The sequence below is a fragment of the Rattus norvegicus genome, chromosome 16 (assembly GCF_021556685.1).
Source record: "Rattus norvegicus strain SHRSP/BbbUtx chromosome 16, alternate assembly SHRSP_T2T, whole genome shotgun sequence".
In the NCBI taxonomy this organism is placed as follows: domain Eukaryota; kingdom Metazoa; phylum Chordata; class Mammalia; order Rodentia; family Muridae; genus Rattus; species Rattus norvegicus.
Window position 1 is genome coordinate 6,777,938 of NC_141549.1, and position 25,228 is coordinate 6,803,165.

A 25,228-nucleotide genomic window follows, 5' to 3' on the forward strand; every position below is an offset into this window, starting at 1 on the left:
GGCTGTGTATAGTGCAGTCAGATAAAATAATCTGATGATGCTAGGAACTAAAACAGACCTGTGGGGGCTGTGAAAGAAGGCACACGAACTACCCTTAATATGAACGGTTGCCTTTACAGACATGACAGGTGTGGGAGGTCATAGCTGGAATCACGGAGCTCACGAGGCCCAGGCGGGAGTATCATTCTGAGTTTGAGGTCAGCCTGGCCAACACAGTACCTGGCCCACCCGGTTTATATAGCAAAGGATCTTGTCTCAAAAAATCAAAACTAAATAAAATGCCCTACAAGTCATTTTTGGATATGGTGGAGCATAACAGTTTCAGGACCCATATAAAGGCACGCACATAAGGCACACGCTTCACCTTCTGCAAGGCATGAGCCATCCCCTTCGCTAGGCTGAGCTCCCAGATGGCCGCTTCTGACCACTCGAGCTCTGAGGGCTCACTCCTGTGGGAGACTCCCACCCCGCCCAAGTGCACCTGCTCTTTGTATGGGACCATGTGGGGTCTGCACCATGTGGGAAGAATAAGGAAAATCGTCCTTTCCTTCCCTCGAGTCTGTCTGTCATCCGTGGTGTAGACAGTGCCCACAGACCTCCTATATACCTCAAGGCTGAGAGGTGTTCCACAGACCCACACCACCGGGCCGAGCATAGAGCACTTGTTCTACAATGAGAGATGCCATCTCTTGGGACAAGTTCTGCCTCCTTTGGAAAGCGTGTGGTGGCACTTTTATAGCCATATCCTCAGTCCTTTTTTTTTTTTTTTTTTTTTTTGGTTCTTTTTTTCGGAGCTGGGGACCGAACCCAGGGCCTTGCACTTCCTAGGCAAGCGCTCTACCACTGAGCTAAATCCCCAGCCCCATCCTCAGTCCTTTTAATTAGACTCTCAGCTATGAAAGTCTGGGTCAAAAGGTAATCTTCCCAAAATATAATGTTTCAAAATTCTTAGGCTACTTTTATGAATTAGTGTTTGAAGCAGGGCCTCTCACATGCCATATAAATTGAATTGTGCCCCTAAAACCCTGTCTCTTTTTAAAGAACCACCAGCCTCCTGTATGTGTTAGTATGAGATACTCAACGGTCTCATTCATACTCACATGACGACTGGTGAGAATGGTAAGGAGTAACGCTCAGGCTTTAGGTTAGAACGTCTGAGAAGATTTCTTAGCGTGCCTGTACATGTTTTGTCCTCCCACGTGCTCAGGGTGGCCTCAAACTGAGAATCCTCCTGCCTTGACCTCCTGGGTGCTGAAATCATAAGCAGGTGCCACTGTGCCTGTCAGAATGCACCGACTTACCTTTTTTTTTTTTTTTTGGTTCTTTTTTTTTGGAGCTGGGGACCGAACCCAGGGCCTTGCGCTTCCTAGGTAAGCGCTCTACCACTGAGCTAAATCCCCAGCCCCGACTTACCATTTGTAATGACTAGTTTCATTGATTCTTTTGTTTCAAGAGAGGGTTTCTCTGGCTGACCTGGAACTCACTCTGTAGACCAGGCTGGCCTTGAACTTGGGAATCTGCCTGGGAGATCCTCCCAAGCCCTGGGATCAAGGGCGTCGTGCACTGCCACCACTGTCAACTTCATTAGCTGACACTGTGTGTGCGGTGTGTCCAGCTCACCTCAGTGGCCCCTCCACAGCAATTCTTCACTGTAGTGCTCCCTGCAGTGCTCCCTGGTCCTCTCAGCTTAACACCCGGAGGGAGCAGAGCCTGTCTGGAATCATAACAGGTGAGGCTCTTTTTTCTGGGCAGAGCATCAAGTGACCTAGGCCAACTTCAAGTTTGCCCTTGAACTCTTGACCCTCCTGAGGCTGAAGGTGCACACTCTCACGCTGGCTCGTTTGTTTTCAGAAAGAGTCTATAGCTGAGGCTGTTCTTGAACTCACAAAGTGGGCTAGGCTGACCTTGAACTCACAGCCTCCTACTGCAGTCCTAAGTACTCGGATTACAGCCATGTTACCACAGCACTCTTACTGCAGTCCTAAGTACTCGGATTACAGGCACTGCTACCACAGCCCCCTACTGCAGTCCTAAGTACTCGGATTACAGGCACGCTACCACAGCCTCCTACTGCAGTCCTAAGTACTCGGATTACAGGCATTGCTACCACAGCCTCCTACTGCTGTCCTAAGTACTCGGATTACAGGCACTGCTACCACAGCCTCCTACTGCAGTCCTAAGTACTCGGATTACAGGCACTGCTACCACAGCCTCCTACTGCAGTCCTAAGTACTCGGATTACAGGCACTGCTACAACAGCCTCCTACTGCTGTCCTAAGTACTCGGATTACAGGCACTGCTACCACAGCCCCCTACTGCAGTCCTAAGTACTCGGATTACAGGCACTGCTACAACAGCCTCCTACTGCTGTCCTAAGTACTCGGATTACAGGCACTGCTACCACAGCCCCCTACTGCAGTCCTAAGTACTCGGATTACAGGCACTGCTACAACAGCCCCCTACTGCAGTCCTAAGTACTCGGATTACAGGCATTGCTACCACAGCCTCCTAGTGGCCACAGCAGTTTGGGTTCCTGCCATCTTAAGAGGAATCATGATGTAGAAGTAATGTAACAATGGCTGGCTTTGAGGTGCACTTAGAGGAGTAGAAGCACTGTGCTGGGCACATGCCAACATCTTATTTAATCTTCCCCAAATGCCACCAGCTCAGAATTATTATCCCAACGTTTTTCAGGTACAGAAACAGGCTTGGAGAGGTGAAGGAACTTGACCAAGTAGTGACCCAGTTTAGGATCTAGGCTTTTGACTGTTCTTGACCACTTAATTACATCTCATCTTACGTATCCTTCCTTGCTCTGGGGCTGGTGACGCTCTGAAGAGCAGTCAAGCACTGTACAAACCCAGAGCTACAAGGGATGCTTTATGCCAGACTCCTTCTCCCTAGACTGGCTACTGTCTACCCACTGGAATGGGAAGATGTTGGGAATGCAGCACACAGCCTTACAGTGAAGGCAGGAAAGGGAAACAGGTGGCCAGTCCTCAAGTACAGCCGGGCACTGACCTTGTACACATTTAGTAAGACGAGGTGCATCTTCTCAGGGTGCACAGCCGAGAGCACAAAGATCAATGTGACAGCATCCACAGACTCTGGTGGGATGTGGTCAAGAAGGTCATCTCTAGTGAGGTCACACTGGAACACTTTACACCTCTCTGCGTTGTACAAAGGATGTTGCTAGAAAGGGGAAAACAGAAAGAACTGATGGTTCTAGTCAGCTTCCGTGCTGACACACGTGTGAACATGCAGCACTGGAGAGAGATCCTGTTTCTCTTTGTTTACTGCTGCAAGGAATGGGTCACTTGTTACTGGAGACGTAACATTCACCACTGCTACAGGGAGCAGTCAGCATTTCAGCAACCTGCTTTTAACTGAGGGCAGAACAGTCTGTGACATACTTATATCCAAGAGTTTTAGAGGCGTCTTTTTCCTAAAGGACGATACAAAGTCAGCAGCTTCGGCTGTCCCTGACAAGCCTACACTCTATGAGACGTCTTTCAGTTTTCCCTCTGGGACGCCTCCACAGTTCTTATTTGGTATAGTTCCCTTGAGACAAAAGACTAAAGATCCTAACCCACCTTCCTTTCTACTGAGTGTATTCCTGGGACATTCTGGTTGGTTTGTGGGCTCCAACACACTTGAGTATTATGAAGGAAGAGAATAAATTTTATCATGTAAACTGGGACCTGAGAATATTAATATGCAAAGCTACTGGGTGGAATATTTAGAATTACAAAAAGATTTGTTAGTATCAGATGTAGGTATGGGGAATAGAACTCAGGTCCTGTGAGGGCAGTAGCACTCTTAAGCACTGAACCATCTCCCTAGCCCTGAAAAGTCAATTTTTAAAATGAAGTTAATAGATGTTGAGAGTGACTGTCCCCCAAGCCAAGCAACTGCTACCTTGGGGAGCTCACTTACATACCCTTGCCTAAGGATTATCCTGGCCAGACTTGCTGACTGCTTACACCCCCTCTTGGAAGGGTGGAAAGAGTGCTGCTACCCACTTGGGTACATGGGGCAAAGGAAGGAATGTCCCATGTAGAAGCTAAAGGGACCACTCATCCTTGCTGGACAAAGGCTTTCCAGGGGCAGCCTGCGGGGTTGGGGGTGGGGAGCAGCACTCAGAGCCCTGCCAGCAATGCTCTGTATGGAAACCTTCTCACCTATGCTCTGTAAGGAAACCCAAGAAACTCACTGATTGGTTCCCAGGGTGAACTGTGGCCGACAGTGGTTTGATTTGTTATTGAGACCACAGAAGGGAGTGGTGGGCATCATTTAGGTCTTCCCCACAAAGGAATTTTACCAATAGAAGAAAATATACCACGAAACATCAAAACATACAAAATATTGTAATAAAACAATATGGTTTGAGAATGGAGGCAAGCAGTTCACCAAGACAGAGGAAGCCTAAATAGATCCATGTGCACGTGTGAGAACTGAGTATTTTATGACAAAAGATGACAACTGGATGAATGAAAAGGTCAGGACGGCAATGAATACTCCCAATGCACTATGCTCTGAAAAGTAGCTACTCGATACAAAAGACCTTAGCTTGAGATGAACACGGCTCCCACACTTAAAAAAAAGAGAAAGAGAAAGAAAAAGCCATGATAGAGAAATACAGCATAGGGGCTGGGGATTTAGCTCAGTGGTAGAGCGCTTACCTAGGAAGCGCAAGGCCCTGGGTTCGGTCCCCAGCTCCGAAAAAAAGAACCAAAAAAAAAAAAAAGAAATACAGCATCTTCAGGGAGACTCGGGCCCAGGCACTTGTTTATCCGAGGCAGAAGTCTCCAGTTTGGAAAAATAGCATTGAAGAATTGGCAGCTGGATGGTGGCAGTGCACACCTTTAATCCCATCACTCAGGAGGCAGAGGTAGGTGGATCTGAGTTCAAGGTCAGCCTGGTCTACAGAGTGAGCTCTAGAACAGTCAGGGCTGCACAGAGAAACCCTGTCTCAAAAACCCGACCTTTCTCACCCTCTGAAAAAAGAAAACCAGCAACTGCTTTGGGGTGAGAGGGCAGCACAGGAAGAAGTCACAGGGGCTGTTTCTGCTGAATTTGTTTCCCCCGGGATATTGCCAGGATCTCACAGAGGATGCTGCTCTTTCTGGGGCTGGCTTTTCCTCACATCCTTTTAGCAAGAAAAGGTGACTCTGCAGGAATAAAGGAAGCTAAAGCTATCGCCTAGGACCACCAGTGAGGTAGCACTGCAGCTCTGGCAGAGGGTAGTGGGGACCTTCTCTGCGTGAACCCAAGAATATCCTCAAGATTACCAATAGGTAGATTGGCATTGGTAGATTCTCTCACAGCAGGGAGAGGGAAGGACAAGAAAAGCTGCATTCTCAAAAACCCAAAAATGTCATGGTGGGTAGAGGGATGACTCAGCATAGTTAGGAGCGCTGGCTGCTCTTCCAGAGGACCTGGGTTTGAGTCCCAGCACCCACATGGCAGCCCACAACTGACTTCTGACCTCCATGGGCACCAGGCTTGCATGTGGTGCACATACATACACGAGGAAAAACATCCATACACATAAAAAAAAACCTATCTTTTAAAAAATAGAAAAGAAAAATGTACAAAGTTCATTCTCTGAGATATGAAGCTATTGCACAGTTCAAAAACAGAGGAGGGTGGCAAGAAGGGGTCGTACGCTTTACTCCAGCCAAAACCCCCAGTAAGTACGGCTACAGCCAGGAAGAGACAGGCAAAGACAAAGAGAAGACCCAAAGGAAAAGAGACACACAAAAGCCACCAAAGGAGTTTTAAGTGTTCAGTATTCAGAGCAACAACAAGAGTAAGAGAAACTGTATCATGTAATACCCAGCTCTTGATTACAACTCCTTATTACCTTCAGTATCTACTGTCCTGATGTTATGTGCAGCTTAAACAGAAAGCACATAAGGGATTCCAAGAGGCAAGAAAAAAAAGTCTGAAGAAAGAAGGCCGAGTATCAGAGCCCGACCCAATTATGGCATTGAATGAGATACTAGGGGTTTGGGCATTTAAAGTAATATTATCAATGGTACAGGCACTGGGGCTAATGGGATGACTCAGTGGATAAGGGTACCCGTTGCTAAGCCGAAGTCTATCCCCAAAACCCACACAGTGGAGAGAATCGACTTCAGCATGTTGCCCTCAGACCTCCACACATGTGTACTGGCATGCGCATGCCCACATGCACGAGCATACACATGAACGAACACACACACACACACACACACACACACACACACACACACACACACACACACACACTATAAAAACAAACAAACAGACAATGTTTTTCAAAAGGACACGAGGGGCTGGAGATGACTCAGCAGTAAAGAACACATCTGCTTTCTCAGAGGACCCTGGTTCAACTTCCACTAATCACACCAGACAGAAGCAGCTGCCAAAACTCCAGCTACCGGGATCTGGAACCTCTGGCCTCTGCAGGCCCTGGTACGCCTGTGCATATACCCACACGCAGACATATACACACTACACATAGTTAAAAATAGAAAATAAATCTTTAAAAATCTAAAAAGAAAACTAAAATGATAGAGATGAGAATGCAAAAGAGAGCTGGCTCAGCGGTTAGTGTTCTCCAGAGGACCCGAGTTTAATCCCCAGCACCCACATGACAGCTCACAACTGTCTATAACTCCAGTTCTAGGGGACCTGACCCTCTCACACACATACAAGCAGGCAGAACATAAATAAATCATTAAAAAAACAAACAAAACAATACACGATTATCTAAATGCCAGGAGTAAAGAATTCTTACACATGAAACCTATTACCTCAAAAGTAAAAGGCTAATAAATTAGATATGAAATGGTGGTGCACACACGTAATCCCAGGACTCAGGAAAGCTGAGGCAAAGGATCAACGGTTTCACCTTGCTTCAGCCTGAGCTATCTCAAAAAAAAAAAAAAAACAAAAAAAACAAAAAAACCAAAAAACCAAAAAAAAAAACCCCAAAAAACGTAATTAAATCCTGCATTAGGAAAGAGCTATGATTAATAATATTGACTAGGAGAAAAGATGCTTGTAATGTATGCATGTTAACAAACATCCTTACTATATTCTAAAAATAAGAAAATGCTAATTCAACAGGAAAACAGGCAAAGGTTATGCACAGATTAAGTCTTACCACACTGGCACCTGGTAAGTCTCAGTAAGCACACGCAGAAGAAAGGAGGTCGGGGTAGGGAAAAAAGTAAGTGCACTTATGTATTTTAGTCTTCGGTATCTCTGGAAATGGGAAAAATGAAAGATAATAGACTTTTTTTTCTTAAAGATTGGGGGGAAAAAAAGAAACCTGAGGAAAGAATTACTAGTAAAACTGTAAAGTGTCATGATTTTTTTGAGAGGAAATGTAGCATTATCTACTAAAATGTAAACATTCACATCCTTCTTCTAAGGGATTGTGTTTGCTTCATTATCATCGCAGAGTGTCTGTGAGTTCTGTGAAGCACGCACACGATTCTGGTCACACTAACCTGTCTTAAGGCAGCCAGCAATCAGTCACCAATCTACAAGATAAGCCATCTGAGTCAATCACACAGACGGCTTACTAACATTTTTCCTTTGCTTTGAGGCAAATATTTTCATAGACGTAGAGTCAAAAGAAAATGGCATTGGTGGTGCTCATAGCTGGTAAGCTCCTGCAAGAGGGCAGGAATTAGATGAAAGGTCTAAGGAAACAGACACAGTAGAATACATATACGGTGCACTAACCTTCACGTAGTCAACTGCCCTGGGAGAAAAATCACAGGCATAGGCAAAGATATTCGAGTCTTCTTCTAAAAGTGGGAATAAACAGTTCCCAACCCCACATCCGGCTTCCAACAAAGTCAATTTTTGACCTTCATACTGAGGAATGAGAACAAAAGTTACAGCGTATTACATTTACATAATAAAACACCGCATTTACATAATAAACACACCAGGCTGAAATGTTTAGTTGGCAGGGGACATCTCTGACCTCCTGAGGCAGATACCAACCAACAGAGCTAGCAAGGAAAGGCTAAGGCTGGCACCTCATCCACAACCACCTAGCGACCGGCAGCTCAGTGTGAAGAATAAGGCAGCAGAGCACAGCGCAGACACTGTGGGCTAACCTCGTCCTCAGACCCCAACCCCTCCTTTGCCCTGTATTCTATCCTCGGGCAACCCACTTCTACAGCGCTGTGCCTCAATTTCTTTTTCTACAAACGGGAACAACACTAATGCACTTCATAGGGTTGCTATGAAGCCTAAGAAACATACAAAATTCTTAGAAAACAGTTATAGTGAACGGTTCATTCACTGCTAAGTAGATTCCATCTGCCACTAAAGTTTACTTGAATATTTAGTATTTCTAACTTCAGATTAGCTTTAACTAAGTAGAAAACATTAAGGGGCTGGGGCGCTGGCTCTGTGGCTAAGAGAACATGCTGCTTTTCCAGAGGACCCAGGTTCAATTCCCTGCATCCATATGGCAACCCACAATGTCTGTAATTCCAGTCCCAGTGGCTCTGACACCCTCTTCTGACTTCTTTTTTTTTTCCCCCCCGGAGCTGGGGACCGAACCCAGGGCCTTGCGCTTCCTAGGCAAGCGCTCTACCACTGAGCTAAATCCCCAACCTCCCTCTTCTGACTTCTACACACACCACACATACATACTTAGACATACATGCAGGCAAAACAACCATATGCATAATAAAATAAGCAAATTGAAAACCCGAAAGCTCTGTTTTCTATTAAATAGCCCAGACATTGGTAAACATACTTGAAATGAAACAGAACTCTCCTTAGGTACATTTTGATAGACTTCATAAATTTAGGGTAGCTCAGTCAGTAAAGGGCTTGTCACACAACCGCAAGGGCCTGAGTTCAACCACTGGCACTCACGTAAAAAGCTGGGCACGGTGCCACACTGTTGGAATCTCAGTTCTAGGAAGGCTCCCTGGGGCTTACTGGCCATCTAACCCAAGCTAATCTGTGTGCCCCAAGTCTAGTAAGGGACCCTGTTTCCAAAAACAAGACAGCTCCTGAGAACTGACACCCAAGGCTCTCGGCAGGGAGCTCACTCTACATGTAATAAAGGACCTCTCTTGTAGGCATCATAAATGAAGATGGCTCAGGGCAAGAGTAACCCCAGCCTACCTCCCGACATGATCTTAGCTCCTCAAACTCTCTGGTAGTCCAGTGTCTGTCCTTGAAAAAATTGGTACTGTTTCTTTTGTAAAAAAGGTCCCAGTTTTTCTGAGCCTCTTTTTCCAGTTTTTGCTGTTTAAAAGCAGACACCAAAGCTTGGTCTCTTTTCAGCTTCTCCTCTTCTCCAGTGCTAAGAATCCTTGTTTGCGGTCCTTTCCTTTGGAGAGAAGTCATTGCAGTTGCTGGAAACACATCTGAAGCTGCTAAAAGTTCTCTGTTCTTTCACCATCTGAGCAACTGGTGCTGAGTCTACAGACGCAGGGCTTTCTCTGGTGCAGTTCCCCAGGTGACTTTCCAGCTTTAAGATGCTACTTAGGAAAAAAATGAGAGAGATTCTGGCTAGTGATTCTCTAACAGCCTGCCTGCTTCTCTCCCCAACCTGTTCATCAGAGCCAGGGTCTAGTTATGAAAAGCTGTCCTTGGATTTCCTATGGAAGACGCCCAGGCTGTCCCTTGAATATACTTCCTCTTGCCTCATGCTCCCCCAACTGCTGTAATCGGGGCCTCACCAAGCTTGAGCGCTCTTTATTACTTCTAGAGTTTGGGTTCTAAAGGAGTCCAAGACTCTGGGGGAGAGGTTTCTGGAGGGCTCTTTAAGGTGCTGGGGTCGATTAACACGAGATGCTGACCCTACCCAACACCCTGCCGGGGTTTGGAGAGGTCATAAAGACCAAGACAGTCTCTACTGCACGGAGCTTACTACACCCAGAGACCAGAACTCTCACGGACCGGACTCCCAATTCAAATCAGATGAGACAAGTATTATAAGAAATAGGTTTAGTTAGGGCAAAGGGACGCTGCCACGAATCGACTGAGAAAATATGAGAAAAAAATTCTCATCAACGAACAGTGCCCGTAGGAAAAGTGACTTCAAAACAACGGCAACAACCGCCCTAACCGAAAGCGGGTAGACGATTGCCAGACAAACAAGGGATCGCGGTGGGTTAAGGAGGTGACGGAGCTAATCCGGAGTTTCCGATCGTACCCTTACACTGAAGGAAGCATCGTTGGCCAAGAACTGAAATCCTCTCACCACAACTATGGAGCGAAGTAGGGGGAAGGACCGAGTGACGGGTGGCTGAGGTCCTGAGAACTGTCATCTCTCTCTGGACCCTCAGGATAAATAAGGCCATAAGGGTCTCCGGCATGTTCAGGGACATCCATACCTACACTCAGACTCGAGTTCACTCAGTTCCCCTAGCTCTGGGCTCCCGGACATCGGTTCACAGGTTCACCAGCAAAGGATAGGTCAGGGCGCACTCACCCGTCAGGCAAGCACAGGCGTTGGGGATAGAATCTTCTAGCTGAGGTGTAAACCTCCTTAGACTAGACCAGAAATCGCCCAGCACTGTGGGTTGCGGTTGTTCCGGGGAATTCTCTCTCCATGGCACTGCCTCCGCTATTTCCGTTGGGGAAACGGAAGTCCCGCCCCAATACCGGAAGTGCAGCGGCCTTACTTCCTCAGAGTCTCTCCAGACGCAGAGTAGATTGGTTTCCTGCCCCGGGTGGGCGCGGACTTGGTTCAGTGCGCGCTCGGGAGCTGTGTCCCGGGAGCGCAGGCCTGCGGGCTGCTCGCGCGGGTATCCGGGACTGCGGCCGCGTGAGGAGAGCTCCGATCTGGGTGCCAGGCAAGTGCAAGGCCATGAACGGCACGGCGAACCCGCTGCTGGACCGTGAGGAGCACTGCCTGCGGCTCGGGGAGAGCTTCGAGAAACGGCCGCGGGCCTCCTTCCATACCATTCGCTGTGAGTGAGCGCCCCTCCAGGTTCACTTTGGGTTCTCTGACCGCCACGTGCCAGCCCAGACTCTCCTATCTAATCCCGGCTCTCCAAAGCGTCGCCTTCCTTACTTGTCATCCCAGATCCTCTGGAACTTCGACCTGTTGTTCTACTTTCAGGTCGCTTCTCTCAAACCAAACTTCTGGTTTCTGCCAACGAACTATTCTTTTACCTTAAAGTCTCAAATACCCTTTATTTCAGATCCCCCTTCGCAGCTCTTAAGCCAAACTTTACTCCTTTGTAGCGATGCCCCTTTCTCCTCCCTTGTGTCCCCGTTCTCTTGGTCGAATCTTTCCATCAGGGCTCTTGTCCTGGAAAAACCTTCCCGTTTGCCACGACATTTACTCCATTCCTTTCCTTACTTTCCTTTTCCCTTGCTTTTGGTCTCCTCCTGAGCCAGGAGATCTGCATTCTTCGTGCCACCCATAAGGTTTTCTCTTCCTCTCTCTGTGTTTCTTTTGGCATTGATTTTATTGTTGTTGCTGTTTGAGACTGCGCCTTACACTAGGTGATGCTGGCTTAAAAGTTACTGTATAACTCAGGCCAGCCCTGAACTTGCTGCAGTCCTCCTGCCTCAGCCTCTGTAGTGCTGAATATATGGACCCCATCCACCATACCTAGCTGAGATTAATGTCTTCAGGTCACCTACACCACCTTGACTTCTGGGCCAACTCACTTGTGGGTGAAGAATAAGATTAGAGTTTGTGAATCTGGTGTAATTTAAAGCTTGATCTATGTTTGGAAAAGGAAGACAGCAGCATAAGGAATGTGGGAATAGTCATTATGCTGGGCCCTTTTCTACATGATTATAGACTCTGAGAAGGGGTGCTTCCTCCCTGTGCCCTGGCAGAGTTGGCTGACCAAGCACGTCCCCCTGTGATTCAGAGGCTTTGGGTTTCCGGTAGCATTAGCATGGGTTAAGACCTGCTTTGTCATGGGAGCTAATCGATGTGACTCAACACACAGGCAGGGGTGTGTCAGATATTAAAGTTCCATCTTTGTGAGGCCGCTTGTCACACTGCCGCATCTGTGCTTTGCACCGACGGTAGACCCAGCTGCTGCCGAGAGACAGTATCGGGGAAATGATAAGGTTGCCATTTCCCCAGCTGACTAATTTTCTTCCCTCCACTGAAGGGCAGTTTAAGTTTAAACATGTGCGGTTCTGCACATGTGCCCCTGGCCTGCAGTTTGAGTCAGGTGAGGGGCTAACATGAGGTAACATGGCTGTTCCTGTTGTGTAAGTGTAATTTGCAAGAACAAGCAGGGTAACTTCTGGAGTTACCAGTCTGCTTCTGATCCAGAAGGTCGTCCCCACCCCCCACCAAAATGAGAACTTGAATGTTGCATGTTTTGAACGTTTCTGTGCAAAAAGAAGTCATCCTCATGTGGCCCACTGTGTCTCATGAAGGATTTATAGTCAAGAATGTTTGCTGTGTTGCTTTTATACACATAGTTCTAATAATTAGCTTATGATGGGTGGTGAAATGCTAACTATTACCTGTCACTTGGAAGACGGGATTATCTGGCATCAACATGGGAGTATGTTTCAACTCCCTGCACTAAAATACAGTGTCGTTGAAGGTGGCGGTGTATGTGGAGGTGTTCCTGAGTTGGTAACTATTGGATTGGAGGAGAGCATTCGGAGCTCATTAAACTATGAATGAAGAATATGACATTTTCTATGATGAAGTCACTTAAAATTTTAAATGATGGGGCTGGGGAGTTGGCTCAGTCTGTGAAATACTTGCTATAGAAATATGAATGTCTGAGTTGGAATCCTAGAACCCCATAAAAGAGCCACAGTGTAAACAGTTCCAATCCCGTGTCAGGGGTATCGAGGCAGGAGGAACTCACCGGCCACCTGGCTTGGCCTATCCAGTGAATTGCAGGCTAATAAAAGGCCCTGCCTGAAAACAACAGGACAGAGCTGTCCTCCCCAGGTCTCTATGCACGTGCAGGAACACATACATAAGGGAACCCTCAGCTATTTTTATTTAATCTGAAATTAAAAGACCAAGGAGTCTCATTCCCAGCCACCCAGTGGGAACTCTCCATTGTTTCCTTTCAGATGACTTTAAGCCAGCATCCATAGACACTTCCTGTGAAGGAGAGCTCCAGGTTGGCAAAGGAGATGAAGTCACAATTACACTGCCTCACATCCCTGTAAGTTGTTTCCCGTGTTGGTCTAATGTGATGAACCCTTGTGTTTTATTTACAGTTCATATTTCCTTCTATTTATTTATTTTTTATTATTTTGGATTTTTAAATAGCTAACATAAGTAGAAAAGGAATTTAGGAGTCAGGTGGGCTGTTACTCATGTGTCTCGGGGCTTGGTTTAAGGTAGTTCTTTGTCCTTATTCCTGACCCCCCTTCCCCCTCATATATAGTACACTAGGCAAGGCTCCATCTAGACAGTGGCCCCTCTGCTAGGCATATGTAACATTTACCCCAGCAGTTCTGGAGAAAAGGGCCCTTTGTGCCCTATGTACCACAGCAGGAGAACATATAGAACAGCCAGAAGACAGGTCAGGAGGCAGAGTGACATCTCTGTATTCAGTAAGGGGTCCGGTGCAGGCTGATCTTAGGTCAATCCCCAGTACAGCCAGAGGAAAACAGAAAGGAGACTGTGTTTGCGCTCATACTTTGGGCTGGGGAGAGGCTTGAGGGAATGAAGTAATCAAGCGGGTTGGGGATTTGGCTCAGTGGTAGAGCGCTTGCCTAGGAAGCGCAAGGTCCTGGGTTCGATCCCCAGCTCCGGAAAAAAAAAAAAAAGAAGTAGTCAAGCAGGAGGACTGGGGTTTGGGTGCCTCAGAACCCATGTAAAAGCTGGAGAGACATGGCGGCTGCTTGTGAGTCCACATTTACAGAGGCAAGGACATGGTATCCCTGGGGCAAGCTGGCTAGCTAGACTTAGTTGGGTTCAATAAAAGACCCTGCCTCAAAAAAGAAAAGTCAGCTTTGGGCTTCTCCTGCCCACACACAGGAAAAACATGTACACACCTGCACACACCACACACATGTAGAACAGAGTTAGAGTAGAAGAGCGTCTTCGCACTTTTCACAGCTCTGTCCTCAAACAGAAAGCTCTGTGTAGCTGGTGACAGTGCAGACGCTGCAGCAAACCTGGAAGCCCTCGAGCAGAGGAAATAGTCTGCATTTGCACTCCTGTTGCATTGCATCTTGTCCATGGAAGATTACATCATCTCCCTTGTACCTTAATTCCCAAGTGAAAAACGGAGTTAGGTACTGGGTCCCTAAGCTCCCTGCAGACTTGCGTTTCTACTGTGCAGATAAGGGGCTGAAGAGCCAAGCAGTTTGTTTTTGTTGTTGTTGCCTTGTTTCATACTTTTAAAAATTCTGACCAAGTTAAATCTTATATTTAACAAATATTAAATCAGTGTCCAATGTGCTGGCCCATTACTAGGCTGTAAGAATTAACTTTAAACCAAATGAGGACATGTCCTGCCTTTGTGCAGCTTAGGGTCTGGGATTTAAATATAGGAATACATGGCAGTTGCTGGATATGATGCTTTCCAGGAATCCTAGCCTTTGAGAGGTGGAAGCAAGATGATTGAGAGCATAAGGCTAGCCTGGGCTACATGAGACCCTGTTTCAGAACCAAACCAAAATAAACACTTGTGGAAAACCAGAGAGGAGTTACTTGAACTTAGCAGAAGGTCAAATAATTTACAGTGTCAAAATATAGCAGTTAGAAGGCCAGTTAAAGCCATGAGGCAGGAACAAGAGGTCTTCCTAAAGACCACGGAGCCCAGAAATAGGAGGAGGATCCAGGGGCTGCCCTAAAGATGTCCTTTGGCCTGAGAGCAGCCTGTGAGTTATTGAAAGGCTTGGGGTGATGGTTAGTTCCTACCCTCCAGGCTAACGGGCTGGCTTACCCTTGGAGAAAGCTGTGCTGGTCATTTGCCTGAGGGGGAGCCCTGGGCTCTTCAATTGTAAAGATCACTCCCTGCTCTAACCAGTTATTTAGTGCCGTGCTGTGAAGTGTAGGGCAAAGCTAATTGTCCTCAGTTGGTGCATTACTATTCTTTGAAATATTTCCTCACATTCTTAAAGATTTGCCTAGTAATTTAAAGTTTTTATGCTATATTTCTTGATTTCCAAAACCAGGTGCTTACTATAATGTTCCTTTCCTTTTGCCTGAAAAGCTAGAGGAGTAAGACAGAGATCAGTCATTGCTCTTTTGAGTGGCTCTGATGAAAGATTGGATGAAGCAGTGCCCTTGGTAAAGGTAGACGGTCCATAATTGGTGTGTTTACACTTTCGTGGCAAACAGGGGTCCACTCCGCCAATGACGGTGTTCAAGGGGAACAAACGGCCTTACCAGAAAGACTGTGTGCTCATCATTAACCACGACACTGGGGAGTATGTGCTGGAGAAGCTCAGCAGCAGCATCCAGGTCAAGAAGACAAGGTATGGCGGCTCCGTGTCCCCCTGGCCTCTTGTGCTGGAGGGATCACAACTATGTTCATGTGTGTGCCGGCAGGCAGGCTCCTGCAGAATAGCCTCAGGTGTTTGTAAACCTCCGGAGCACTTAGTCCAGTTTCCTAAGGGCCACACCGTTCAATCAGTAATCCTAGCTACTCCTGTCTCAGACACATCAACAATAAAAGGTACATTTTCCTCCAATCCAGAAAAAGAAATAATGCTTTTAAGAGCTAAAACATGAAGTCACTGGGGAGAACAATTATAATTGAGCCAATTTTGTCAGACTCATAATTGCTCTTATACTACCGAGTAGGGAATTCAATTTATATGCATAGACTTACAATTACAAAGTAATAATTGCATAACTTTACTAAATTACTGCTTGTCAATTAGGATATATTTGGGGTGACTATACTGTCAATAACACCTTGCCTGCTGAGTACGGGGAGCCACACCTGGAAGCCCAGCGTTTGAGAGGTGGAGGCAGCAGGGTCAAGAGTTCAAGGCCATCTGCAGCTGTGTAGTGAGCTTGAAACTGGTCTGAGTCCACGAGACCCTGTCTCCAAACAAAAGTAACAGTGGCCTTGCAAGATTGCTAAGTGAAGAAAGGAGTTTGCCACCAAGTCTGACGGCTTGAGTTCAGTCAGGACCCAAATGGTAGAAGGCATAGCATAAATAAAACTGTAATTTTAAAAACTTCAAAGCAATAGCAACAAAACTTGTTTCCTAATTTTAAAATAGTGAACTTTTGGGTTCACTCAGTGTTAGAGTTTATTTAAAAGTCAATTCATTCTATGAACTTTCTGCATTATAGTAATCATGGTAAGATAATGATTAGGGTTCTTGTGGGGAGGGTACTAGGCATCAGATCCAGCGCTGCACTTGGCTGAGCTAATTCACAGATCCACTAAATAAGGGGCTTTTTTTTTCATTAATTTTCATTAATTTATTTATATATTTACATCCTAATCAGAGCCCACTGTCCTGCCTATTGTTGGTTTGTATCAAGGCCTGTTTTAAACACGCTACTCCTGGGATACTCGTTGGTGCTCTGTTCTCTCTCTACTCTGTGGTTTGGGGACTGTCAGCATAACCCCTGGGTACTTGTTATGCTTGTAGCATCTCAAGACTTACTAGGTCAGAACCCGCAGAGACCTCCAGGGGATTCGTGTAGATGCTTAGCTAAGAAACATTAGGCTAGTTCATAATCCAGTTACTCAGAAACTTGTGTATTATAATAATAAATATATTTATTTATATTGAATTTAAGTCATAGTGTGAGCTTTCTTGTAGATATGCTCAGTCACATCGTGTCTGTATTTTACCTCCCTGCTGAGCTTATATTAGATGTGGCACATCTGTAATCTCAGCTCTCGGAAGGCTGAGGAGGATCTTGAGTTCTAGGCTGTACGTAGCTAGAGCCTGATTCGGAAAGAAAAAAGAAATGAGTGCCTTGCAAGCATCGCTGGTGCGTAGGACAGTTCTGGGATGCAGTGGGCGTGTGCGTTGAGTGCATTCTCGTGGTGAAATTAAAAGATTGGATTTTCAGTTCCCTGGAAAGAACATTGGTTCTGCTGCCTGTGTGCTTGGTCATCTTGAGAATGACTGTTTTGCCTCTTGATTTAATGTCTATTTCAGAGCTGAGGGAAGCAGTAAAATCCAAGCTCGAATGGAACAGCAGCCCACCCGTCCCCCACAGCCATCACAGCCACCCCCTCCACCTCCACCCATGCCTTTCCGAGCCCCGACCAAGCCTCCGGCTGGACCCAAAACTTCTCCCCTGAAGGACAACCCCTCACCTGAGCCCCAGCTGGATGACATCAAAAGAGGTGGGGAGCCAGAGCCGGGCTAGCGTGTGGGATGGGCAGGGTGCTCTTGGAGCTCACAGAACTCGCCACCGTACAGCTATTTCAACAGAGTCCCCTGCTCTGGAGCTTGTGAGGACTGAGACCTTTTCATGGACCGTATTTGACGAGAATGAATCCAGGAATGGTGGTTGAATGTGGTTGTCTTCTTAGAAGCCTAGGGTTTAAATAAGCCACTATCGAGCAAAGCTTTACAGGGCTTTAGAGTCCAGAAAGAATATTGTAGGTATATCGCTTCTGGGCTCATCTACTGATCAGTATATGCAGATATAAGCACTCTGCTGGGTTAGATGCTCTTTGCTGACTCAAAGCATACAACCCTGAAAGGCCCTCAGGCCAGGGAGATGAAATCTGGCCCAGAAGGACTTAGAGGTCTGCCTTGGGCCTTTCCTTTGCAGACTTGAGACAAGCTTACTGTGACTTTCGTCCCACATGGTAGAGTATTCTGGTCCTCCAGACTCTCAGACATTATGGACTAAGCATCATATCTCACACTTATAATAAGTTTCATGGAACAAATGCAACCCCTAATAGCAGAAAACGGGAAGTTGAAGGCTTGTTCTGGGGAGTTTGCCTTTCTTACACTGTAGAAATCTGCCCTTGTCATAGGCAGAGTCACCCTGAGTTTGAACAGCTGTGGCACTTCTTGACTGTTTTCCCTCTCTGGTTCTAGAATGCTATTGTGGAAATCTCTGTATTCAATGGGAAGTAGGCCAAGAGTGGACCATAGCTGTGTAAGGCCATGGTGATGTTTGCACAGGGAAGTCCATGGCTGTATTGATAGGGCCGCATATATGCAGGGACGTGGGACTGGTTAGGGAAAGCGTGTTTTCCCCACCTCTGGTAGATGTTCACACAGAATGCGGGACAAGCACAGCCATGATCAATGTGTGAGAGTTACGAGAGGGTGTGGCATTTCACCAGTTGCCCTCCCTTGCCAGGGCTTCTTATGGGGTTCTTTGGGAGTCAGAAAGGACTCTGGCTGTCCAGCCGTGGCTTACGAAGTCCATTGATATCGATCTCATTGTTGATGTTCAGTGCATGCCTCGTGGCACTCCTGCGAGGGCTTCCTTAAGCCTCTGGGCAATGCTCTGAGGGATTGTCTAGATTAGACTGAGGAGTGTGCACATAAGTGTGCAGCCCCATTCCATGGGCTTGAGTCAGCTGCTCTCTCTTCAGCCTCAAGCTCCTGCCTCTGATTTCCCTTATAGGCTGGACCCGGAACTATGAGCCACAATAAATCCTTTCTTTGTCAGAGTTTTTAATCTCAGTGACACAGAGAGAAACTAAGACAGGAAGATCTAAAATAAGCCCTCAGACTTGTAATTGCTAGACAAAAGCTTTTCTATTCTTTTTCTCTTACTTGGGGTTTTATACAAAAGTCACATTTGGGTTTTTGTCTGTGACAAGGTCTCACTCTGTAGCCCAGTCTGGCGTTAAACTCAGATCTCCCTAACACCCGTGTCTAACCGCACACTAGAGCACACCACCCCCAGATGAAAGTATTCATTTAAGGGAATAGCGAATAACCCTGCTGTGTTTCTTACACAGAAGAGTCGTTCTAAATCAGGCCTTTTTCTTATTTTGGTGAATTCAGTATTGCCGTCAACCCTGGAGACATTGTAGGTGTTCTTGTCGGTTTGGGGGTTCAGGGTGCTACCTCGGGAAGCAAGGAGGACGGGACACCTTGCTGCATGGGCTTCCCAGCTCATCTCAGGGCTGTGTCGCTGCAGAGCTGAGGGCCGAGGTGGACATCATTGAGCAGATGAGCAGCAGCAGTGGGAGCAGCTCCTCCGACTCGGAGAGCTCCTCCGGAAGTGACGATGACGACAGCTCCAGCAGCGCCGGGGAGGACAATGGCCCAGCCTCTCCTCCCCAACCTTCACACCAGCAGCCCTACAACAGCAGGCCCACAGTGGCCAATGGAACCAGCCGGCCCCAAGGAAGCGCTCAGCTCATGAACACGCTCAGTAAGTGTGCCCTCCCTCCTTTGATGACTGAGACAGGGAGGGCCATATGCAGCTTCTTTTGCCTTGTGCCAGAACCTGTCAGCTAAGTACAGGCAGTCAGGGCGCAGGAAAGGTCTTGAAGACAGACTGGGGAGGCCCAAAACTCCCAGTCTTTTCTTTCTTTCTCCCCTCCCTTGTGACTATGACTTCTGCTTAAACTTGATCACGCAGGTAGGCTCTTTGGTTTTCTGTATACCAGGTTTAAGATATGCTCTGTTGCCTACCTTCTGGCCTTTAAAAGTTAACATGCTACCTTCTTTGGATACCTCCCTCCTGGCCATTAAAAGTTAACATGCTACCTTCTTTGGATACCTCCTAGCCTTTGGCAAGAGAAAAGAAGGAATGTTGTCATGTTTGGGTAGCTCTTCCTCCGATATAAAACAGAAGAAAGCCAGAGTAAAGTTGTCTTTGTTTCAGAGTAGGGCAGTTCTGCTCTCTCCCTGGAATGTTGCATGGCCAATATTCTCCCTCCTGGTGATCCTCCTTTGAGAAGTTGGAAGACCTGGCAGCAGAAGTGGGATTGCAGGCCTGGTTAACCCTGCAGGAGTGCTGCCCAGACGGTCATTAACATCTCAGCACTGTGGACATCCTAGGCTGGGTAGTTCCTTCTTGTAGGGCGGTACAGAGCCTTGGTGGATGTGTAGGCGCAGGCCTGACCTCCACCTACTCAGGCCACTGCTGATCCCTCTACCTTAGCATTTTGCCTGGTGTACCCTGTCTGCTGTGCAAGTCCAGGTCCAGGTAGAAAGTCTGCCCTCACCGTCAGAAATTGGGATGGGGATGGGTCCTGTGAAAGGGTTCCAGGGGCAGAGAAGGCTAGGATAGAAATGCAGACCTCACTTTCAGCCAGCCGGTTCAGCTGGGATTCCTTTGTCCACATGTCTCCTCCGCGAGCTCCAAGTGTGCAGTCCTTTCGATTCCTAGGCACCTACATAGCAACTAACCTGGAGCTTCCTGAGCTTGTAGGCCAACGTGAGTTTAAAGTGATGCAGACACCTTGGGGAGATAACGGGCAGAGAGCAGGTGGGAGTGACACACTACAGGTGGCGTAGGACCAGGTGGCCTCCAATTTGTGATCCTCCTGCCTCAGCCTCCTTAGCACTGAGATTATAGGCGTGAGCCATCACTCATGGCTCCACTTAGATTTTCAAAACCAACTTAGACGCTGTAAAGATGGCTTAGGGGTTTTGAGCACTTGTCCCTGCAGGTGACCTGGGTTATATTCCCAGCATACACATGGCAGCTCACAACCACTCCAGTTCCACGGGATCCAACTTCCTTTTCTGACCTCCAAGGGTGCCAGACACCCACGAGGTGCACAAACATGCATGAAAGCTACACTCTGATATACAAAATAATTAATTATAAATCAATTTAATGTGAGCTAGTCTGACAAATGTATGTCATTTATATTTTCCTGCTATTTATGAACATTTTGAAACCTGTTTTACTGCTCCTCCTCAGTACTGACAAGCAGTACCAACCTGCACATTGCACATGCTAAAAATGTGTTTCTTTCAAAAGTGCAGCGCACCAGCCTTTCCTATGAGCCACATAGGCTTTCCTGCCTAATAAATTGGATTAGCAAAGTTTTGGGTTTTTATTTTTGTTTGCTTTTTAATTTTTAAATTATATTTATTCTGTGTGTGTGTGTGTGTGTGTGTGTGTGTGTGTGTGTGTGTGTGTTTGCCTGCCTGCGTGTGTTGCTCCACATTCACTGATGCCTGAGGAGGCCAGAAAGGGCATTGGGTCCCCCGGAACTGGAGTCACAGATGGTTGTGAGCCACCTTGTAGGTGCTAGGAGTTGAACCAGGGTTCTCTGCAAGAGCACAAGTGCTCATTGTCTCTCAGCCGTCTCTCCAGCCCTGATGAACAAGCCTTCACTGTGATGTGCTAGCTGAGCAGCCACAGAGGAGTCTCTAGGACGTCTCGGTGTTCTCTGTGAAGGCAGATAGGACGTATTAAAGTGCACTGAGCTGCATTGCGCCCCAGCGGGCACAGGGGAGCGGAGAGGCAGCGCAGCCAAGGAACTCATTAATGGCCGTGCTTTCGGTTTGCTTTTGTTTTCTTTCATAGGAAATGACCTGCAGTTAAGTGAGTCTGGCAGTGACAGTGATGACTAGCACCAGGCTGTTGAAATCTGCTTTCTGGTGCGCAAACATGCTGCAAGACCCAGCCACTTCTGCCCGGACCGCACGCACGCCACAGGAAGATGTGATCATTGGCGGTCAGAGCCATAGGAGTTAAGGCCTGGAAGCACTCAGATACTCAGTCTTTAACTTGGTGGTGGTGGGTGATTCTCATGTAATTTTTGAACAATCTCTTGATTCAGAGTTTAAGTATATCTATAGGAGAACTAACAGAATTCTGTTTTATTTGGTTAACATTGTTAATGAAAACAGACCAATGTACCCTAGGACACTCAAAGTCTGTATCTTCATAGGCCAGTAATCCAGCAGCCCTCAGTTTGGCTGGGTGGTCTCTACCAGTAGAATATAAGTCTTTTAAGGGCATGGGGAAAAAGAGATCTCAAATTGTGTCATAGAAATACATTAAGACCACCTTACAGTGTTGATATAAAGTGGTAAGGAAGTTTTTTGTGACCTAGTTTGACAAGACCATAGAAATTGGCCTTGGTGGAGTCTTTGGGTCGGTTGGGGTGGGTGTGTGAGTATGTGTGTGAGCGTGCATGTGAGCGAGCGTGCGAGTGTGTGTGTGTGTGTGTGTGTGTGCGCGCGCGTGTGTGTGCGCGTGTGTGTGTGCGCGCGCGCGCATGTGCTGGAGATTGAATAGCTCAGCCCAGCACAGCTAGGAAAAGGGAAGCACACAGCAGGGGACAGCCAGTCACCTGTTCCTGGGCAAGCTTGCTCACTACTTCCTCTTTTGAACCACACTTGCTGGTTTCATATTCTTCTGCATGGAGCTTCCTATTGGATTCCACAGACAAAAGCACTGCTGGCATTCAACTCGGATTCAGACTCAGGCAGTTCCAGCACATTGGAGGCAGAGTGAGCAGGTCCACTGGCAGCCGCCATGCTGACACACGTCCTCAGCTCAGCTGAGGCATTTGCTTTCACACATCCATCCCCAGGTTGTTCTTCATTCCAAGGATGTTAGCCGAGGCTAGGAATCAGAGGGATGTGGTGAAAAAGCCCTGAGCAGCATATCCCGCCTCCACAGATGAGAATGCAGCGGGAGTGCTGCAGTGTGGAAGTCTCCAGAAGCTCTGTATGCTTTTGTGACACTGTTTGTGCCTGACTCCCAGAAGAGAATCACAAGATTGCCTTTTGCTGTGTGCCATTTCCAAATGAATGTTCTTGCTGGAAACTGGTCCCTAGTCAATGTTCCACAGTGAGGAAGTATGTGGTGACTTGTGTGTCGCTGCCCGTCTCTGTAGTCTGAATGAGTAGATCCTAGGAAATCCTATCTTTGCTTTAAGACATTGATAATGCTGTTCTTTCCTTGGGCTTCTCCACTCACCCCTTCCTCTACACGAGTGGAGGAAGGTGGTCTGGACCTAAAAAGGAAGTGAGTGGTCCACGGTGGGGCCTTAGGTCATATATGTCCACTGTATGGTCAGTGCACCATATAGATCTGCTGTTTGGTCCAGAGACCGAAGTGAACTGGGATGGAGTAGAGGCCGCTGACTGGCGGCCATCTGCAGAGCGGTACACTAGTGCCTTGTGCTCAGTCTCAGATCACTGGGGGATGCTCAGTGGAACCAGTGGCAGCTGAGAACCTATTTATAGCAAACTGATAATTGCTTTATAATTCTTCGGTAATGATAGCTCAGGGAAGGTGAAGGTTGTGATTGGGTGACTTGAATTGTCACTGGATATGGGAATTGAATTGTTTTACTGCTCTTAACCTGTTCAAACTGGGGCAGGTTCCAGGAACTTGAACTAAAAAATGTCTCTTTAAGTCTCCCCCTGCCCTGCTTTTCTCTAAAAGCCTTGGTTTGTGTAGACAGAACTGTGGTGTTGGTGTGTTAGGGGTGACTGTTGCCATAGGAAGTACTTGCATGAGGACTGGGCTTGAAAATTTGAGCTTTCTGTGCCTCAGACTACTCAGTCACCCGGCTCCCCAGCACCACACGTCCTTCTGTAGTTGGCTCTCTGCACAAACGCTTCGGTGGTTCTTCCCACTTTCCCCACAAGAAAGCTGTTTTTGGAATGTAGCCTCCCAGATGGCTTCTCAGGGGTATCCTTGTGCCAACCAAAGGACTCCCTTCCTGTTGCTGTGCCTTTGCTGTCCCCTTCTCTTCGCCCGGTCTAAACCTCTCCTCCCCAGGGCTCCTCAGGCACAGTTTTCACAAACTCTGTCTTCATTTCTTCCAACCCCTGGGTGTGCCCTGGTGTACGTACGAACCACCCTCCTACCCAGTCTCGCTCCGTATTAGCGCCTCAAAGCAGGGGCTTCACGGAACTAGACGTGCCGGTGCTCCTACTCTGGCTGGGGAAGAGATAGAGGCAAGTACCTAGTGAAGGACAGAGGGTAACACAGGGAAACATTCCAGCCATTGAGACAAAGCTGAAAATACGTACACAAGGCCATGCAGGGCTCTACTGAATCTGTAAATTACCTTTTATTTGCTCTATGCAATGTTGGCCACTTGGGTGAGGTGGGAACTCACTCTACCGAGACGCCATGGCAATCCTTTGCAAACATTGGGAAATGCAATATATATAAACTAGAGGTTTGTAGTAATGCCACTTGTAGCTGAATTCCATAGCAGAGTAATCTTCTCTGTGGGTGATGTGCTGTAGCATAGGGAAACTTGAAAATTCCAAAGTCCTGCCCTTTTTTGAGAGACTGGTTTAGTTTGTGTGTATGTGTGTATGTGTATGTGTGTGTGCGTGTGTATGTGTGTGTGTCATATTTATTAATTATTTTAAAAGAGAATTGTTTGTTTTGTAGATATGTATTAAGAACAGCCAAACTGGATATTTCCACTTGGCAAGGAACATAAACTTTTTGAAACTCAGGCCTTACCCAGTAGCTTGGAAGACCAACTCAAGGGTTAGGATCTGTGTTCTTGTTTCCTGTCACTTCCGTCTTCAATTCCTGGTGTCCTTTAATGATATTTAAAATCTTGTGACTCAAAATTTATTTTGCTTAATTCTGATGTAGACATGCATGTTTACATTTATATAAAATATTTCCTGTGTAGTTTCCTCTCAAGATGAATATATTTAAATAAAAATGAAGGTCAGCAATATATTTAATGTCTTGGGTTTTTTTTTTTTAAGCTGAAAATCTATGTGAAATAGAGTTAAGAATCCTTTATGCCTAAGTCTAATGCATTAACTTGATTCTTTATCATTTTTGTGTCATGAAGTTCCCCTGAGCTTTAAGAAGATCTAACATTCAAAACAAACAAACAAAAAAAAATGAATTTTGGTTTTTAAAAAGGTATGAGGGTCAGGGCCCAGAATTGTTCCTGTCTAAAACTGTCTGACTGCAGGGACAAAAATGGAGAAGAGACTAAGGGAAAGGCAGTCCAGTGACCGGCCCAACTTAGGATCCATCTTAAGGGGAGGCTCTAAGGCCTGACACTGAGCTATGCTGTGCTTACAGACATTGCTGTCCTCTGAGAGACCCAACAAGCATCTGAGACAGACACAGATACTTAGACCCAACCAGTGGACAGAAGTCAGGAGCCCTGCGGTTGGATTAGGGAAAGGCTAGAGGACACTGAGGAGGAGGGCGACCCCATAGGAAGACCAGCAGTTTCAACTAACCTGAACCCCTGAGATCAGCACTGAGCCACCAAACAGGCAGCACACAGGAGCTGGTCCGAGGCCCCCCAACACTATACAGAGGAGGATGGCCTGGTCTGGCCTCCGTGGGAGAAGATGCACCTAACCTTGGAGAGACTTGAGGCCCCAGGGAATGGGGAGGTCTGGTGGGGGAAACATTCTCTCTTGG

The 25,228-nt window shown here is 46.9% G+C and overlaps 2 protein-coding genes across 23 annotated transcripts in view; one reads left to right on the top strand and one right to left on the bottom strand.

Annotated features, from left to right (window-relative positions):
• The window catches only part of Mettl6 (methyltransferase 6, tRNA N3-cytidine), a 28,473-nt gene extending 17,865 nt beyond the window's left edge, over positions 1–10,608 (bottom strand). For 3 of the 22 annotated variants that reach the window (XR_015639314.1, XR_015639309.1, XR_015639313.1), the window contains exons 1-5: positions 10,466–10,608; positions 9,151–9,509; positions 7,741–7,875; positions 3,022–3,192; positions 1,621–1,714 (exon numbers count right to left, since the gene is read on the bottom strand). Coding sequence is in view for 11 of the 22 variants with exons in the window: in XM_087587667.1 (XP_087443793.1) it covers positions 1,621–1,710; positions 3,022–3,192; positions 7,741–7,875; positions 9,151–9,375 (621 nt within the window). In the remaining 11 variants the exon portion in view is untranslated. Of the gene's footprint in view, positions 1–1,100; positions 1,252–1,413; positions 1,715–3,021; positions 3,193–7,740; positions 7,876–8,895; positions 9,001–9,150; positions 9,513–10,465 lie in introns of those variants that run through there. The other 19 variants (XM_087587667.1, XM_087587663.1, XM_087587666.1 and 16 more) reach the window with 13 other exon arrangements.
• On the top strand, positions 9,948–24,574 carry Eaf1 (ELL associated factor 1). The gene is given in 6 exon segments (NM_001107293.1): positions 9,948–10,946; positions 13,048–13,142; positions 15,275–15,411; positions 17,065–17,255; positions 19,025–19,261; positions 21,377–24,574. Coding segments are annotated over 6 exon segments (1,068 nt in total). The 5' UTR covers positions 9,948–10,585; the 3' UTR covers positions 21,424–24,574.
• The last annotated feature ends 654 nt before the right edge of the window (positions 24,575–25,228 follow it).